Raw genomic sequence first — 16240 nt, 5'->3', positions numbered from 1 at the left:
CATCCCTAATTTATACAGGAATTAAATGAATTTATATCTATTCATATTTATGTAATTAAGTGTTTTAATAATTTGACCGATTAATCGATTCATCAAAAAATTATCGACATTAATCGATTATTAAAATAATCATTAGTTGCAGCCCTAATTTTATTGTCCTCTGCAGACAATTTGACTATATGAACACATTCTGCACTTTAGTGTCTTTGACTAGTCCTTGAATAGTTTAGGTATCAAGCTTTAGTTACAGTTAGGATTGTCTTGTTTTTAACATGTCARTTGATTAAACTAGTTTTTGGTCTCAATAATAGTCCACACTGAGAGACGTACGTAAAACAAATGAATTTATTTATAATGTTAACGATAATGAAAACAATAGATTTTCAGACTGTGCGCACTTAAATAATAACTCCTCTTAAATCTCTGTTCATATGATGAAGTTGTGTTTGTCTCCTGTAGGGACACTATGGACAGTGTGAAGCAGAGCGCAGCRTTGTGTTTGTTACGACTCAACAGGACGTGTCCTGACCTGGTGCCGATGGGCGAATGGACTGCACGGGTGGTCCATCTGCTGAATGATCAGCACCTGGTGAGACTTTGAAGAATTTTTGTGAGAACTGTAATGGTTTTTATTGTGTTGTTCACTTGGATTCTTAGCAGGTTTTGACTGTGTCGTGTGTTTATTGGAAGAGAACTAACTTKCTGAAACACTGTTAACAATATATTCCTAAAATAGATGTGTCAGAAATCGTTTTGTTACTAAACAGCTAAAGCATGAGCAGGGGTGAAATTCAGATTTAAGACTTCAACATTTATTTGCAGATAAATAAAGCCATACCACAGCTGTGTCTCAATCCGTAGACTGCAGCCGACGTGGGCCGTAGGCCGCTCGTGTTGGTTGCATAAACAGCTTTGAAATGAGACTGTCTAGTCTACAACAAACGTGTGTTTGCGTGACCACGCGCTGCCTCATTATGATGGTGATACATTTTATATCACATCGCTTCAGTTGTTTTTTCAAGATATAACTTCACAAATTCAGTTTTAATAGAAAAACGTTACAAGTAAATAAATAAGCTTTAATAATTTGGGTTTAGCTTCAGTATCAGTACTTGTAACTGCATTTTATTTAACAGCTCATTGCAACAAAAGTTTCTTCAGCAAAGTCGCTAAACTTACATTTTTCGGTCCATGATAGAATTCCAAAGTCTGTCATTTAAAAAATAAATAAATAAATAAATAAAAAACTCTTGTGTACATAAAAAAAAAACCTTTGCCGTCTTTGCTTTTCTGTTGTATTTGCTGATGGCACAATGCATTCTGGGATACCGTCAGCTGTGTAAGGTACAGCCGAYGTTTTTGGGTTTTTGTTGGCTGGATTTGTCGGCACCTACAAATTGGGACAGCCTACGGTGCGGAGAAATGCGGCCAACRTTAGCTGTAACCCATGAATTGAGACACAGCCACCACCTTCAGCTGGACCAAGTACAGACATGAATTCAGTCTCAGAGTATTTGGTAAAGAATCAAAACAAATGGCACATATTTATACATTCTTCTTCAGGGCCGGCCACTCTCGTGGACCAAAGACGATTAGGTAATCTCCCACTGTTGAGTGGCCGGCCCTCTTGATACACCAGTCCTGCAACCTAAYGAGGAAAAACTATTTCTTTGTCTGGTGTCTGTTAACTAATCTGTCCTTTAAAAGTACAGTCTGTACTGAGATGACCTATGACACGGGTCACTCTGAACAGAGCGYACATCAACCAATCAGCTCAATCACAGTACATAGAGATATAATTATGCATTTAGATGATAAAAAATATCCTTGATATCCCAATAAAAAATAATGTATTAAAAAAATCAGTGTAAAACAATAGATGTCCCCTTCAGTAGTGTTTAAAAAACAGATTCCACTCATTCCTTCAACTACTTCCTTCAAGGAGTGAGACTTATTTTAAAGGTGGCCGTGGTGATTAGTTCTGTAGGTTATAGGTGTAACATTTATTTTATCTGTTGTTTTCACTAAGATTAAATTTGGTTTTCGATGCCTGTGACATTAATATGTTTGACCATTTAAAATAAAGTTAAACTTGTATAAATAAGAAATGAATTATACAGCTGAGAAAAACCAGAGCAATGTAGCAGAAAGAGCAGTGAGACACAGAGTTAAGACGTCTGACAGAATCTGGGTGAAAGTTGTTTGAGCATCRTTTTTCTGGGTTTGATGTTCTGTAACCTCCTACCCTAGGTGATGGACAACTAGAAAAGTGTAACTAACCATAGGTCTTTTAAACATTTACAGTAGATGAACCATACCTGAAAGTCATGTCTTTGAGAAACATGATACAAATCTAACAAAGACCTAACAGAACCTGAGGGATGCATCAACTTTCAGACGATCATCTGATTTTTGCAGACACCTTATCAGAAATATTCATGGTTAAAAGGCAACCGTAATAAAAAATAAAGTGTGCTCTAAAATKAACACAAAACTGCAGGTATTATATCAGTTCTCACGGATGGTCAGAGATGAGTTAGTTGTTCTAAATAGCTCTGCCTGTTTGTAGGGGGTGGTAACAGCAGCCACCAGCCTCATCGCCACTCTGGCCCAGAAGAGTCCTGATGACTTCAAAACGTCAGTCTCWCTGGCTGTGGCCAGGCTCAGCAGGGTGGGTATCTGTCTCATCTTCTGACATTTTCCATCAGATGAAAGACCTGATCTCAGAAACTGCTGTTCTTTTTTTTTTTTTTCCAGATTGTGACCTCAGCAGCCATCGACCTGCAGGACTACACATACTACTTTGTTGCTGCTCCTTGGTTGTCTGTGAAATTGTTGAGGCTGCTGCAGTGCTACCCTCCACCTGGTACAGTGCAGTGTGGCTTTGTGCCTATAGGGCAAACATTGCTGTTTTAAAAAGATAAACTTTAAATGTATTGAAATTAAATAAGATGTTTTGAGGAAAGTTTAGTGTTAAAAAGTTGATTGGCCGTTGCAGAGGACGCAGCGCTGCGAAGCCGCCTTACCGAGTGTTTGGAGACCATCCTCAGTAAAGCGCAGGAGCCACCAAAGTCCAAGAAGGTCCAGCACTCGAATGCAAAAAATGCTGTTCTGTTTGAAGCCATCACCCTCATCATACACCACGACAAGTARGTCATGTTTTTGTGCTGAATTCTGYTGAGCTTTGCATTTTTGAATTATGAGGGAACAACAAAGATTGGTTTATAAAAACAATAATTTTTACCATAATTTTGTTCTTAGGTTTAATATAGCTGTTAGTTAAACGGAATCTTGAAATCTCTTAGACATGTCTTATCTCAAACCATCAAACTCTTCAAGTTCACTYGTTTGTATTTAGTTCACATTATTGTGTTGTGTATCACCTGTGATGTGTTGTCATCTGGGTCCTGCAGCTTGTTTTTGTGTCTTGTGTCTCAGCGAGCCCAACCTGTTGGTGCGAGCCTGCAACCAGCTCGGCCAGTTTCTGCAGCACAGAGAAACAAACCTCCGTTATTTGGCTCTGGAGAGCATGTGCACGCTGGCCAGCTCMGAGTTTTCTCACGAGGCGGTAAAGACGCATATAGAAACTGTCATCAATGCCCTTAAGGTGAGTTTTTGTGCCCCAGGTTGAGTAGCTGCTCTTCTATCCATCTTTACAAGTAAATAGAGAAAGGATTGTTTAAAAAAAAAAAAAAAAACGTTTGCAGCCTAATAAAACTTGGAGTACCTTGGGTCGCTGTCAGCAAACAGACAGATTTTTTAACTGACTAATGAGGACACAAGAATTTATAAAAGTTGAGGTGACTTAAAAACCAAAAGTACTATTCAAAATGAGCAACTTGAAATAAGAATAAAGAGAGACTTTAGCATCATTCAAAGAGAATCACTAAGAATACATGAAAGAGGAGCTGGGGTCTGTACTACAAAGCAGGATTAGTGGCTTAACGAGGTAACTTTGGGTTCAGTTCGGGATTTTCAGTCAGCTGAGGGTGAAAACTCTTACATTTAGGGAAACTGTTTTTTTTTCAATTGTGTTTGCTTGAACAGCTGACACCAAAAGGAACCTGTGCAGGAACTTCCTTTTTGTAGAGGCTGCAAAAAGGAAGCTCCTGCTTGCTGCTGAATGTGTCTGTGCCCTTTGATTGTGCTAAACATCATTTAAACACTGTCCTGAGGCAAAACAAAAAACCTGATGTTGGATCACAGTACAAATGCAACAACCAAACAAAGAAAGAAGCCTAAGGAAAAAAAGTCAACTTTAGGACTATCTGGATGGCTGCTCCTTTAGAAAAATGTTGTTTTCACATCAGTGCCAGACTCAGTTAATTTGACACATTGATTTTCTTTGTCTGCTATGAAGCAGCAGATTACAGAATAGCCATCACTCACATTTATCAGCCTGCCATGATTTATAATTAATTCATATGTGTGGTATAAAGAAGGAATTATTAAGATGATSAAATGGCTGTGTGCAGATACTGATCTATACTGTGGAACTTACAAAAGGCTGAAATATGAGATTAATTAGCTTTGACAACAGGCTGTTTCTAAAGAGGGCAGAGATGGATTTACGTAATGTGATCTTGGCTCTAACGCGTTTACAGGAGGACAAAAATAACAAGGACTGCAGGAATCATAAAGAAAATAAGATTTGAGGGAATGGTAAGAGATACATGAACTGAAGTCAGTAAAAGTTGGGATTAGGGCTGCTTGATATTAGAAAATCTTGCGATGATGATAATATTTGTAAATATTGTGATGACTATGTTAGGTACGATGTCTTTTTCCCTTTCCTCCATTTCTAATATGTACTTGCTATTTATGTAACCTTYAGCATTTTTGGCAATGTGTCTGGTGTGAGCTTTTACTACCATTAGACTCTGTCCTACTGGCTAAATATTGTATTAACATGGAAAATCCTACTTCAAAACTCCTAAAAATACATTAATAAAAAAAAGATCACAACTTAGTTTGACTCAGGTTTTAACAAGAACAAATCGTTTTTTCCCCAAATTGACAAAGTTGTTTATCAAAATGCGACACTGCAACGTCGTCTTCATCAATCTTTTTATTTCCAGCTCTGTTGTTGTAGTTTGATTCAAATCAATAGTTGTACAGTTGGCAGTTCGGCGACACTCTTTTTTCTTAGCTGTTCTGATACATTTTAATAATAAAAACTAAAGTACTGTTAGAGCATTAAAAGTTAATTTATTTTACATCAAATCATGTTTTATCTTACAACCATATTTTTGCGTTCATTGCAAAAGTCTGACGGCACTTAAGGTAGACATAGGGGTGCACCGATAAATTGGCCAGACGATTTATCTGCACGATTTCCTTAACTTTGGGAAATCAGAGGTCGGCTGATACTTGGGTAAGATTGGTAGAAAAGATCAGCTTCTCATCTACCTCCACAAATGTCTGAAAATCAGCCACTGTCCTCTTTTGCTCTGCTGTGAGCACTACCTAATGTCCAGTTAAAACAACTTTTATTGTTTCAAGGATATTATTCAATGTTTTTCAATAAAATAAAACTGGAACATTGAAGGTGTATTGTGACCTTATTCACCTGACAGTGTTAGATTGTTAAAAAATGGGCATTGACCAAAATTGGAAATGGTAGGTAAGAATATTTAAAATGCAATCGGTGCACCCCTAATCATTTTATGTTTCCTTTAAGTTCCTCCAAAGATGAAGTATTTTGTTGTGGTTTTTCCTGCGCAGACAGAGAGAGATGTCAGCGTTCGCCAGCGGGCCGTCGATCTGCTCTACGCCATGTGCGACCGCAGCAATGCCAAGCAGATTGTGGCCGAGATGCTGAGCTACTTGGAAACGGCAGATTATTCTATCAGAGAGGAGATTGTGGGTCTTCAGTACAGGCCTGTTCAGCATTTCAGTTTCTCAGCGTGAGCGCTCGTCCTCAGCCTCTGACCTCTCCCCTGCAGGTGCTCAAGGTGGCTATCCTGGCTGAGAAATACGCAGTAGACTACACCTGGTACGTGGACACCATCCTCAACCTCATCCGCATCGCTGGCGACTACGTCAGCGAGGAGGTGTGGTACCGCGTCATCCAGATTGTCATCAACAGAGATGACGTCCAGGGCTATGCTGCCAAGACCGTGTTTGAGGTGAGCGCTGAGAGTTTGTGTCCCCCCGGATCAGCATCAGCACCTGCCTCATCAGTGATAAAAGACAAGATTTTTAGCAAATGTGCTTGTTCATTTGAATTAGCATACTCCACAATTGGTGACACAAACAAACAAACAAACAAAAAGAAAACAGTGTGGTGTTAGTGAAAAGTATTTTATACTCTATTGATTGGTAACTTGTAAGGTATAAAAGGTATGTATTTATATGTAAGTGCACAAGTTAGTAAACAAAACAATTAGCTAATCTGTTTTTAGATATTTTAACTTTAAAGCTTCTGTATTTTGGGAAAAAAAAGAATTTCAAATATTTGCCTACTTTATAATGTCATGGTAAGGGTGGCTTTAGTTGAAGAAACACTACTGGAAGGTAAATAAACTCACATTTGCTTAAAAGAAAAGACTCATTTTCTTTAAACGTCAGGAATCATTACTAAGACTTAAAGAATCCTGAAGGAGCATTTCTTGTCAGAAACCAGTGTTTTGTTACTGAGCTTGCTTTTGTTTGCTTCTTATCACCCAGTGTTGTTATGTTGTTTGTAGGCGCTTCAGGCTCCAGCATGCCATGAGAACCTGGTGAAGGTGGGAGGCTACATTCTCGGAGAGTTTGGAAACCTGATTGCCGGTGATCCTCGCTCCAGGTACAGCATGGTCTACAGAGAGTTCAGCTCTTTTGTGTTTATTTGACGTCACACAAAGAAAATTACACCTTTCAAAGGATTAAACTGAAAATACTAAATCCTTCCTGTTTTTTTTTTGTTACTTTCACCAATTTTCAGCGAGACTTCATGTTGAAGGAAATACCGTAACGCAAATTGGTTTATGGTACTATCCAACCTGCGTAAGGAGATAAGAGCAGGAACTTATTCTTTCCAGAATTTATTTGGACCCTCTTCACTTTTTGTAATTTTATGTTGCAGTCTGATACTTTTTTCAGTACGTTACACTCGATACCTTGTAACAAGCAGTAAAAACTGAACTTTACACATTTGTATAAATTTTCTCCAAAGAAAAAAATGCAGAAACCTTGCATTCACATTATTGTTATTCAGACCAGCAACATGAAATTTTACTAGTGTACCTCTCTTTATTTTATTTTATTTTTTTGTTTATTGCTGCTCGGATGATTCTACACCTTGACTGTAACTCAGCACTTTTAAATTAAATTGTTCGGATGTGACTTAGGAAGGCACAGACCTCCAAAGGATGCCTCCAAGCTGACAAACACATCAGAGCAGCAGTCAAGCTGTGAAGTCTAAAGAAACTACTTGCAGAGCTCAGAGGTGTTGCAAGTCACAAGTCTGGGAGAATCTACAAAATGATTAGTTCTCTATATTTCTCAAATAGAGGGTTTGACACTTCCAGGACTGCAGCTAGTCTTTTAACTCAAGCAAAAATAGCATGAGCACCATCATATTCTCAGTGTTGGCTTCCTGTTTGTTTTAGATTTAAAGTTGAATTAATGACCTATGAGGTCCTGAACGGACAGCCTCCTGTACAAGCTGTCTGACCTGCTGCAGCCTCGTGTCCTGAATCTGAGGGTTTTTAACCATTTGTGTGTTCTTTACCTTCAGCCCTCTAGTCCAGTTCAGTCTTCTCCACTCCAAGTTCCACCTGTGCTCCGTGCCGACTCGAGCTCTGCTGCTGTCGGCCTACATCAAGTTTATTAACTTGTTCCCAGAAGTGAAAGGCACGATCCAAGATGTCCTGCGCTCCGACAGCCAGCTCCGCAACGCTGACGTGGAGCTTCAACAGAGGGCAGTCGAGTACCTGAGGCTCAGCTGCATCGCCAGTACGGACATACTGGTTAGTAGACCATGCAGCAGCAGTCTCACATGGAGGGTAGCTTTAATGTGAAAGTCTTTTAACAAAATGAAACTTTTTGAAATTCAGAAGTTTGTTTGCTGAATAAAGGAAACAATTACGAACCCTGTTTATTTTCTATGTCCTGCTTTATTGCCTCCGTTGCGTCTCCTCAGGCCACAGTCTTAGAGGAAATGCCTCCGTTTCCAGAAAAGGAGTCTTCAATTCTGGCCAAGCTGAAGAAGAAGAAGGGCTCCAGCAAACTGCCAGACCTGAACGATGCTCGCCGGAACATCAACGGCAGCACCAATCACACCGAGGACACCGAAACTGCAGAAAAGGTCACTGGAACGTAAATCACAAGTTGCTTTGTTGGTTGTTTAATAACGCAAACTGTTAAACTTTTGAAATTCAGTTAAATCTTTTTCTTAAAAAATGAAGATGGTTGTTCACAAAGTGAGCTAATATAGCTCATATTTGTCCAGTTATATAAATGTCATCATCCTCATTCATGCTAATCACATATCTTCAAACAAATCAATGAATCAGATTTTCTTTGCCAAATATACAGAGCTGTACACAGCATTATTCCTGGCAAAGCAAAAGTTAACAAGGGAGACTTCAGTGAGGAAAAACAGTTTTTGTGTCTGCTGATTTTATATAAATGATCACTTTCAAACAAATTTAGTCTTAACCTTAGTCAAAACAAACAGCTTGTGTTTAAACCAAGATAAAGCCATTGATTTGACACTATTTTTCAAAGATTTAACTTCTGAATAGACAAAAAATTGAGACAAAAGAACAGGCAGCAGTAGAGCAGCTGGACAGTCTGTTTATCTGGAATCATCACGTTTAAGAACTTCACAATACTGTGCAAAACATTTGATTCAACCCTCATTTTTTCCTAGTTTAAGAGTAAGTTTTGTTATGTTTTATTGGTCTTGAGCAACAATTTTTCAAGCTGTCTCAAGATGATCTATTTATGACTTTTTAAAATCAGTTTTCATTAAAATATATTAAAACCAGCTGTTCACAATGCCAAGATTTAAAGCAGATACAAGGACTGAAAATGAATAAAAACAGCAAAAGTAAAAAGAATAACTGAAGGTTTTGAAAATTGTTAAAAATTACTTTTAAAACCTTTCAAGAAAGTAGCTGCTTTGAACGAATTAAAAAAAAGAACAGCTAACATCTCACTTTTGAGTGTAAAGGGAAAACACTTGTTTCAGTCGAATCGTGTCTGATATCAAATCACTTTACTCAAATCAGATGAACCGATCAAGACAGAAGTTGAAATCTGTCCTGAGTCGGGCTGAATTTAGATTCTCTTTGTCATTCAATCATAACATCGGGGATCCACTGTAGAACGAAATTACGGTGCATATTAGCACACAACATAAACAGCTTGATAAACTGTAAAGTAATATAAAGTTCATAATGCTAAATTAAACAAAGTGTGTTAGGCAAATAAAAACAAAACAAATAATATAGTAATAAAAAATAAAATAAAGTAGAAATAGAGTGAGGTGGAATCCAGATCAAGATCGAGTTTGATGTAGTTTAAAGAAAAAGATGTAGTAAGGTGTGTGCATTTGCGAAATATATAAAATATGTGTGCAAAGATGAGGAGCAGGTAGATGAGWTACAGTTCAGGGAGTGTTTGATCAGCAGCTGTGCAATGAAAAATAATTCTGAGCAGGTAGATGAGATTGTAATTCAGACTTGGGTATTTATGCAGTGTTCATAAGTCTGATGGCGGTGGAGAAGAAGCTGTCACAGAACCTCACTATTTTGCAGGACAGGCTGCGGTATCTTCTGTCTGAGGGTAGGAAAGAGAACATGCTGTGACTGGGATGAGTGGGTCTTTGATGATTCTGGTTGTTCTCGACAGAAAGCGTTGTTTGGCCAGTTCCCCAAAAGGTGTCAGCGTGACCCCAATTACTGTATTGTCTCAGTTGACCTCAGCACTCTCCCCAGTGCCTTTCTGGCAGAGGCGTTGCTGCTCTCGCGCCACAGAGAGATGCAGCTGGTGAGCACGCTCTCATTGGTGGTGAGGATCGATGTGTTGAGGTGTGCTCTCTTGAGTCTGCGCAGGAAGTGAAGTCACTGGCAGGCCTTTCTCACGATGTAGTCGGTGTGCAGGAACCAGCTGAGAGTATTTAAAGTTGTCTGTTCGTTACCTTAGTGTGTTTGTTTCTCTTCCAGGTTTCCACACACAGTTTTACAGACAAACTGAATGTGAACTCCACCCCTTCAACAGGAGCCAGTCTGCTGGTGGACGTCTTCTCGGACGTCTCCAACACCCCTGCACCTAACGACGTGTCAGAGGAACATTTCCTCAGGTGGGTCTGCGCTGAAAGCTTTCCCAGGAAAACTCCAGTCATGATTTTAAACAAGCACAACCTCTTGTAGTTCTTAGAAATTAGATATCATTTAAGACTGTGGGGCGGGAGCTCAGCTTCAGACTGAGCTTCAGGGAGGAGCTATGTGCAAATAGGCGGTGCTCTGTACCATCAAGTGTTACCATCAGGTGTACCACAGGACTTCTCCTTTACAGAACTGAACTGACAGGATTAATGACTTTGCCTCAGAAGAGTTTGGGATAAAGTTTCTACTGTGTGCTTTAGGTTTGTGTGCAAGAACAACGGTGTTATTTTTGAAAACCAGCTTTTGCAGATTGGACTGAAGTCTGAGTACCGTCAGAACCTGGGTGAGTCACTTTACAGCTCTGTTTGCCTCCAGAGCTAGAAAGATATCTATCTTTTAAAGTATGTCCGACAAACCTGTGAGAGACCATCCAAACATAAATAAACTGAGATTTGAGAAAAAAAATTAAAGATGAAATCATGTTTAAATTTGATACGATAAAAAAAAAAGACTAACTCAGATGGTTGACGTTCCTTGTTCCTGCAGGTCGTATGTACGTGTTCTACGGCAACAAGACATCAACTCAGTTCCTAAGTTTCTCTTCATCTGTGTCGAGTAATGACCTCCTTCAGACTCATATCCTTTACGACTTCTTTTGACTTATTTCTTTAAGCCCAGGAGAATTTACCTTGTTTCTTCTTCACAACTGTTAATTAGGGATGGGCATTTCATTCTAAAATACTTGTAAGAACTCACTCTATGAAATTAAGACCAGCTCAATTCCAAACTGTAAGAACTCACGCAAGATCTTTGCGTTATGAAATCAAAGTGAAATGACAAGATATCAACTCTGATCATGAAAGTGAAATGAAAACTTGTGACCTGAACGTATTTCCAAAATAAAGTAATTTATTTTTAGATATATGAACAGGATTAAACATACAAACACTTATTAAAATTATTATATGAATAAATGACACAAGTTATATTTTCGACACATGAACTTCAACTCAGAGTTGACAAAAACAGTAAATTTCAGGTGTTGTAACTTTACTGGCTCGCTGCTTAACTAAGTTTTAAGTAAATGAGAGAATAAGGTAAAGATTTAGCTTTAAGAATAGGAGGGAAAAGAAAATTWGTGAATTTAGCACTGTTCTTTTTAAATACGGACCAGACCAGCACACAGCATGTCAGAACGAGACACCTCCGAGCTAGACTTCAGCGTCTTATCTCAGCAAACGTTCGTCTACCTTTGATGTCTTCAGACAGGCCGAACAGGCAGGCAGGTAGACGATTTTGAGAGTGACCGCTCCATGAAGTCCGCAGGTGGATAATGTCTCCATGACACCAGGGCTGAGGAGGGAGACTCCTGTCTCACCCCTAGCAAGCCTCAGCGGGCTATCGGTGCTGGCCGTCTCAGTAGTACAGTGCTTCTGGCATATTAGTAACATCCATGCAGGTGTCCAGAGATGGACATTCACCCCTCAGAGAGACTCAAGACAGAACCATCCGCTCCAACAAGACACGAACAACTGACTACTGTTAACCGTGAGAATAGGAAAAACATTAGTTTCTTGAGAGGAGACAGTGAGAAAGAAAAACAATCTGTTTTCTCACACTAGCTGCGGCCAGCTGCGAGTTGTTATCAGCAAAGAGAGACCTTGAAGTCTGCACAGACAAAAGTGTCTTAAAAATCACTTCACTGAGGTTATAAGTCACACCTTTGCACCAATGGATTAATAGTAAAAATTAATAGTTCACACTTATTAATCACTAAACCAATTTAAAAATGATAAAACCATGATTAATAAACCAGTACTAAGAAAAAACATTAAAACACATAATAACTCTTTTTTTTCTTCACAGTGTTATACTCTGGAATAAAGAGACATGCAAAGATTAATTCAATAAAACTTTGAGTAATGATATATTGATTATAACCTCTTCTAAAAGATTAAATGAAACAAAACATATAGAACATATTGTTCTATTCACTTAAAGAAAATAGAAACAAACATTAAAATGCATTTCTTCTTATAAGTGTAAAAGCAAATCAAAGACAAAAAAATAGAAATGAATATTTCACCAGGGTTACCCCTACATACTATTCAGACACACACATACAAAGGACTCACAGCCATTCATACACTTTTATACACACCTTTATTTTTCCTTTCAAAAACCAGTACACACAGTGTTTATTAACTGAAGCCATTAGTGATTTAAAAACTGATGGAAGTGCAGTTTGGTGCTAAGAAATGCTGTAAAAGCTGTAGCTAATTTGTGGCTGTAAAACTGTAACAGAAACAGAGAGGTGTTTTTTTAAGAAAAACACTTTAAAGCACTTTAAGAGTTGTCAAACAACGTGGTACACTGCTGGGAAAGAAGTAGTGCCACCCTGTTACCAGGTACTGGTGGAGGAAATTATTAAAAATCATTGTCCATCCCCCAAGAAGTGATTAATTCATGTTAGGATGCAGCAGATGTAAGTCTGCTGATGCTCCAGTTTAGTGTTGAATCCTTGACGGCTGCCTTCACAACTGAACATTCACACGAAGACTGTAGACCCGGTAATAGACGGCGGAGCTCAGGTCCAGCAGATCCTGAACATAGAGTGTCTGTCCGACTTCTCAGATGCACCCGTCCTCCACATTCAGTTCAGGTTGGCGTGTCGCTAGCTTAACGTTGGATTTCTGAAGGTGTTTGACTATTAAATATAAACTAACATCACTCTAACATGTGAGCAGATATGGAGGAGCGTTGCAGAACATCGCAGTGAAACTCCCTGTGATGCTGAACAAGTTCTTTCAGCCAACAGAGATGACATCCCAGGACTTCTTCCAGCGCTGGAAGCAGCTCGGAGCGTAAGGTTTCTTTTACGTCGTCATATTAGCAAAACGTCAGAGTCTGTGTTTTTTTTTTATTGTCCTCATTTCATCTTRTTCTGGATGATCAGTTTGGTTGCTTCTCTGTGTCGTCAGTCCTCAACAGGAGGTGCAGAAAATTTTCAAAGCCCAACACCAAATGGACTCTGACGTAGCCAAAGCAAAGGTACGAAAAATATATAGATGTTCTTTGGCATAAGCAGCTGTTTGCTCCTTGAATATAAAAGAACATCTGTCTCATAAATTCAGTCATCTGTGGAAATGATCTTAGAGACACGTAGAGCTTTCTTAATAAAATAGTTCAGATTATTTAACACAGGGTTCTCTGGAATGGTTGTAAACAATTAATATCATACCTATTGTTGATAACTTTTGATTCTCAGATTGGAGATAAAGAGTTTAATTCTGTCAGGATTAGTCCTGCCACAGAGCCAATACCAAAGTGAATTGCTCCTATTCTAAAATAACTCAGATCTCAAAACATCCTAGATGTTTCCAGGAGAAGCTACTTTTTTAAGCTCCCACACCGCCATCAATTTCCAACTACTCCATTATTCCACCAGAAATGATAGATTTCTGTAAGGTAATGTCAACGTTTGCATAACGGTTGTGACGTTTTCTAAACTGGAGTTGTTTTTAGGATAAAAGCAATGCATTTTGGTCCTGCTCAGACTAGCTGTTAGTTTCTCCATTAGCTAAACTGAGCTCAAAAGAGCTATCTACAACAGGTAAGGTATTTTCTATAGTTAAAAGTTTTACATAGTTTTAGATATATTTTTCCTTTCTCCACAAAACTTTAAATGTTTTTGTTCAAGACGTTTTGCAGTTTTCCTTCAAAGGTTTTTTATTTGTCCAACAATTATTCTGAAAGTTCAGTTACCATGTGGGTTTTTATTTATTTATTTTATTTTTATTCGGTCTTCATAGCCAATATTTGTACAATTATTATACTGTACCATAGGCAGTTTTCTGCCAGAGTTAGTTGATTAGTTGACCACTGGCTTCAAAATGACATCAAATCATTGGTCTGCTGTCCAAAAACTCCGCTCAAGTTTCATATTTTATTTGTTAGGCTTCTCTCTCTCCTCTGATTGGTCAGCCCCATCTGCTGGATCAGGTTCACACATTATTTAGCAGTAGTTCTGTTGAAATTCAAATTAAACAAAAACTTAAATTCAATACAAAAGTTTGAAACATTKTTATTTGCTCTAAAGTGTGTAACAAATAAATGTCCTGATGCATCTCAGTAATCCAGGTGGAAAAAATCAAAAAGAAAAAATAAGTAGGTCCTCTGGATGGGTTCTTCTTTAGTGAAACGTTTCGTCTCTCCTCCAAGAGACTGAAGAAGTCTCTTGGAGTCTCTTGGTCTGATGAGTTTCAGGTGAACTCAGCCTTATAAGCCCTGCCTCCACCTGGACAAACAGGTTAGTCATATGCAAAAGAGGGCCATCGACTAACAATAAGCTTGATTGGTGATTGACTTGATTGATTGACTGATGTCTCAGTTTCGGATGGAGGATGGTTGGAAACTGACGTGTATCTCAAACCCACCCATACAGACCAGTATTTGCGTTTTGATTCTCATCACCCACTGGAACACAAGTTAGAAGTCATCAGAACTCTGTACCACAGAGCAGACAGTGTCCACACAAACACAGGAGCCAGGGAGAAAGAAAAGTCACACACAAGACAGGCTCTGGAGCAGTGTGGTTATCCTAACTGGGCTTTTCTGAAAGCAGACAAGAAACCCAAACAGGATTCCAGCCAACAACCAGCTGAAAATGAAGACCCTAAACCCAGACCCAAACCAGTCGTCATTCCATATGTGACGAGTTTCAGAGAAACTGAGACGTTTATTCTCTAAACATGATGTCCCAGTGGCTTTCAAACCCCAAAACACGTTACGACAAAGATTAGTTCACCCCAAAGATCCAGTTCCCCGGCAAAAACAGAGTAATATAGTATATGCTGTTAAGTGTCAGGAGGACTGTGATCAGTCATACATTGGGGAAACAAAACAGCCACTGTTCAAAAGAATGAGCCAGCACAGACGAGCTAATTCATTGGGTCAGGACTCTGCAGTTTACACTCATCTACAGGCCAGCGGTCACTCTTTCAGGGATAAAGATGTTCTCATCCTTGACAGAGAGGAATTGGTTTGAGAGAGGAGTAAAGGAAGCCATCTTTGTGAAGGAAAACCGTCCACCATTAAACAGAGGTGGAGGCCTTCGTGTCCAGTTGTCCTCCACCTACAACGCTGTTATTGCAAGTGTGACTCAGCCCCCTGTGAGCAAAAGGTGTGAATCAGGGCCCCAATGATACTCAACACAAAGGGGAAAGAGGGACAAAAACAAGGGGACATTGAACCCCGCCTGCATTCACTACATACACATAACACGACACGGGTCAGGTGATGGGGCACATGACCCTCTATGAACAATAGAGCTAATCAAGCCTATTGTTAAGCGTTGGCCCTCTTTTGCATGTGACTAACCTGTTTGTCCATGTGGAAGCAGGGCATATAAGGCTGAGTTCACCTGAAACTCCTCAGACTGAAGAAGTCTCTTGGAGGAGAGACGAAACATTTCACTAAAGAAGAACCCATCCAGAGGACCTACTTATTTTTTTTCTTTTTGATGTAACAAATAAWCACCAATAAAGTCAACACCTCTGTTTGGTTGTTCCAAGTCCTCCTGTAGAGGAGAAGGGAGGCACAAGACGTAATGTAGAAACCAGGTCAAGTTCTCATTTTGAGTTTTTTGGGAGTACTGTATTACCATTAGGTTCAGATGTTTTTACTCTTTTAAACACACCAAAAYCCTGCTTTACAATCCCCACGTTCTCTTCCTTGGATTCTTTCAGCTGTTGGGCTTCGGTGTAGCCCTGCTGGACGGAGTGGATCCAAATCCTGCCAACTTTGTTGGAGCTGGGATCATTCACAGTAAAACCACTCAGGTGGGCTGCCTGATCAGGCTGGAGCCCAACACACAAGCACAGGTAAACACACACACACACACACACACACACACACACACACAC

At 39.2% G+C, this 16240-nt stretch overlaps 1 protein-coding gene across 1 annotated transcript in view; it reads left to right on the top strand.

Moving 5' to 3' along the window:
- LOC106516734 (AP-2 complex subunit alpha-2) overlaps positions 1-16240 on the top strand; it is a 23054-nt gene that overhangs the window by 5438 nt on the left and 1376 nt on the right. Inside the window, exons 5-21 of the mRNA XM_014007235.1 lie at positions 460-589; positions 2570-2671; positions 2758-2866; positions 2999-3149; positions 3439-3607; positions 5725-5862; positions 5946-6128; positions 6690-6787; positions 7721-7952; positions 8126-8290; positions 10155-10291; positions 10577-10659; positions 10863-10952; positions 12855-12978; positions 13064-13180; positions 13298-13367; positions 16064-16198. Of these exons, the coding sequence (XP_013862689.1) occupies positions 460-589; positions 2570-2671; positions 2758-2866; positions 2999-3149; positions 3439-3607; positions 5725-5862; positions 5946-6128; positions 6690-6787; positions 7721-7952; positions 8126-8290; positions 10155-10291; positions 10577-10659; positions 10863-10952; positions 12855-12978; positions 13064-13180; positions 13298-13367; positions 16064-16198 (2233 nt within the window). The remainder of the gene's footprint in view (positions 1-459; positions 590-2569; positions 2672-2757; positions 2867-2998; positions 3150-3438; positions 3608-5724; positions 5863-5945; positions 6129-6689; positions 6788-7720; positions 7953-8125; positions 8291-10154; positions 10292-10576; positions 10660-10862; positions 10953-12854; positions 12979-13063; positions 13181-13297; positions 13368-16063; positions 16199-16240) is intronic.

This window comes from Austrofundulus limnaeus, unplaced genomic scaffold (genome assembly GCF_001266775.1).
Source record: "Austrofundulus limnaeus strain Quisiro unplaced genomic scaffold, Austrofundulus_limnaeus-1.0 Scaffold40, whole genome shotgun sequence".
Lineage (NCBI taxonomy): Eukaryota > Metazoa > Chordata > Actinopteri > Cyprinodontiformes > Rivulidae > Austrofundulus > Austrofundulus limnaeus.
Note: the sequence above shows the minus strand (reverse complement) of the source record. Positions and strands in the feature narration are given on the sequence as shown.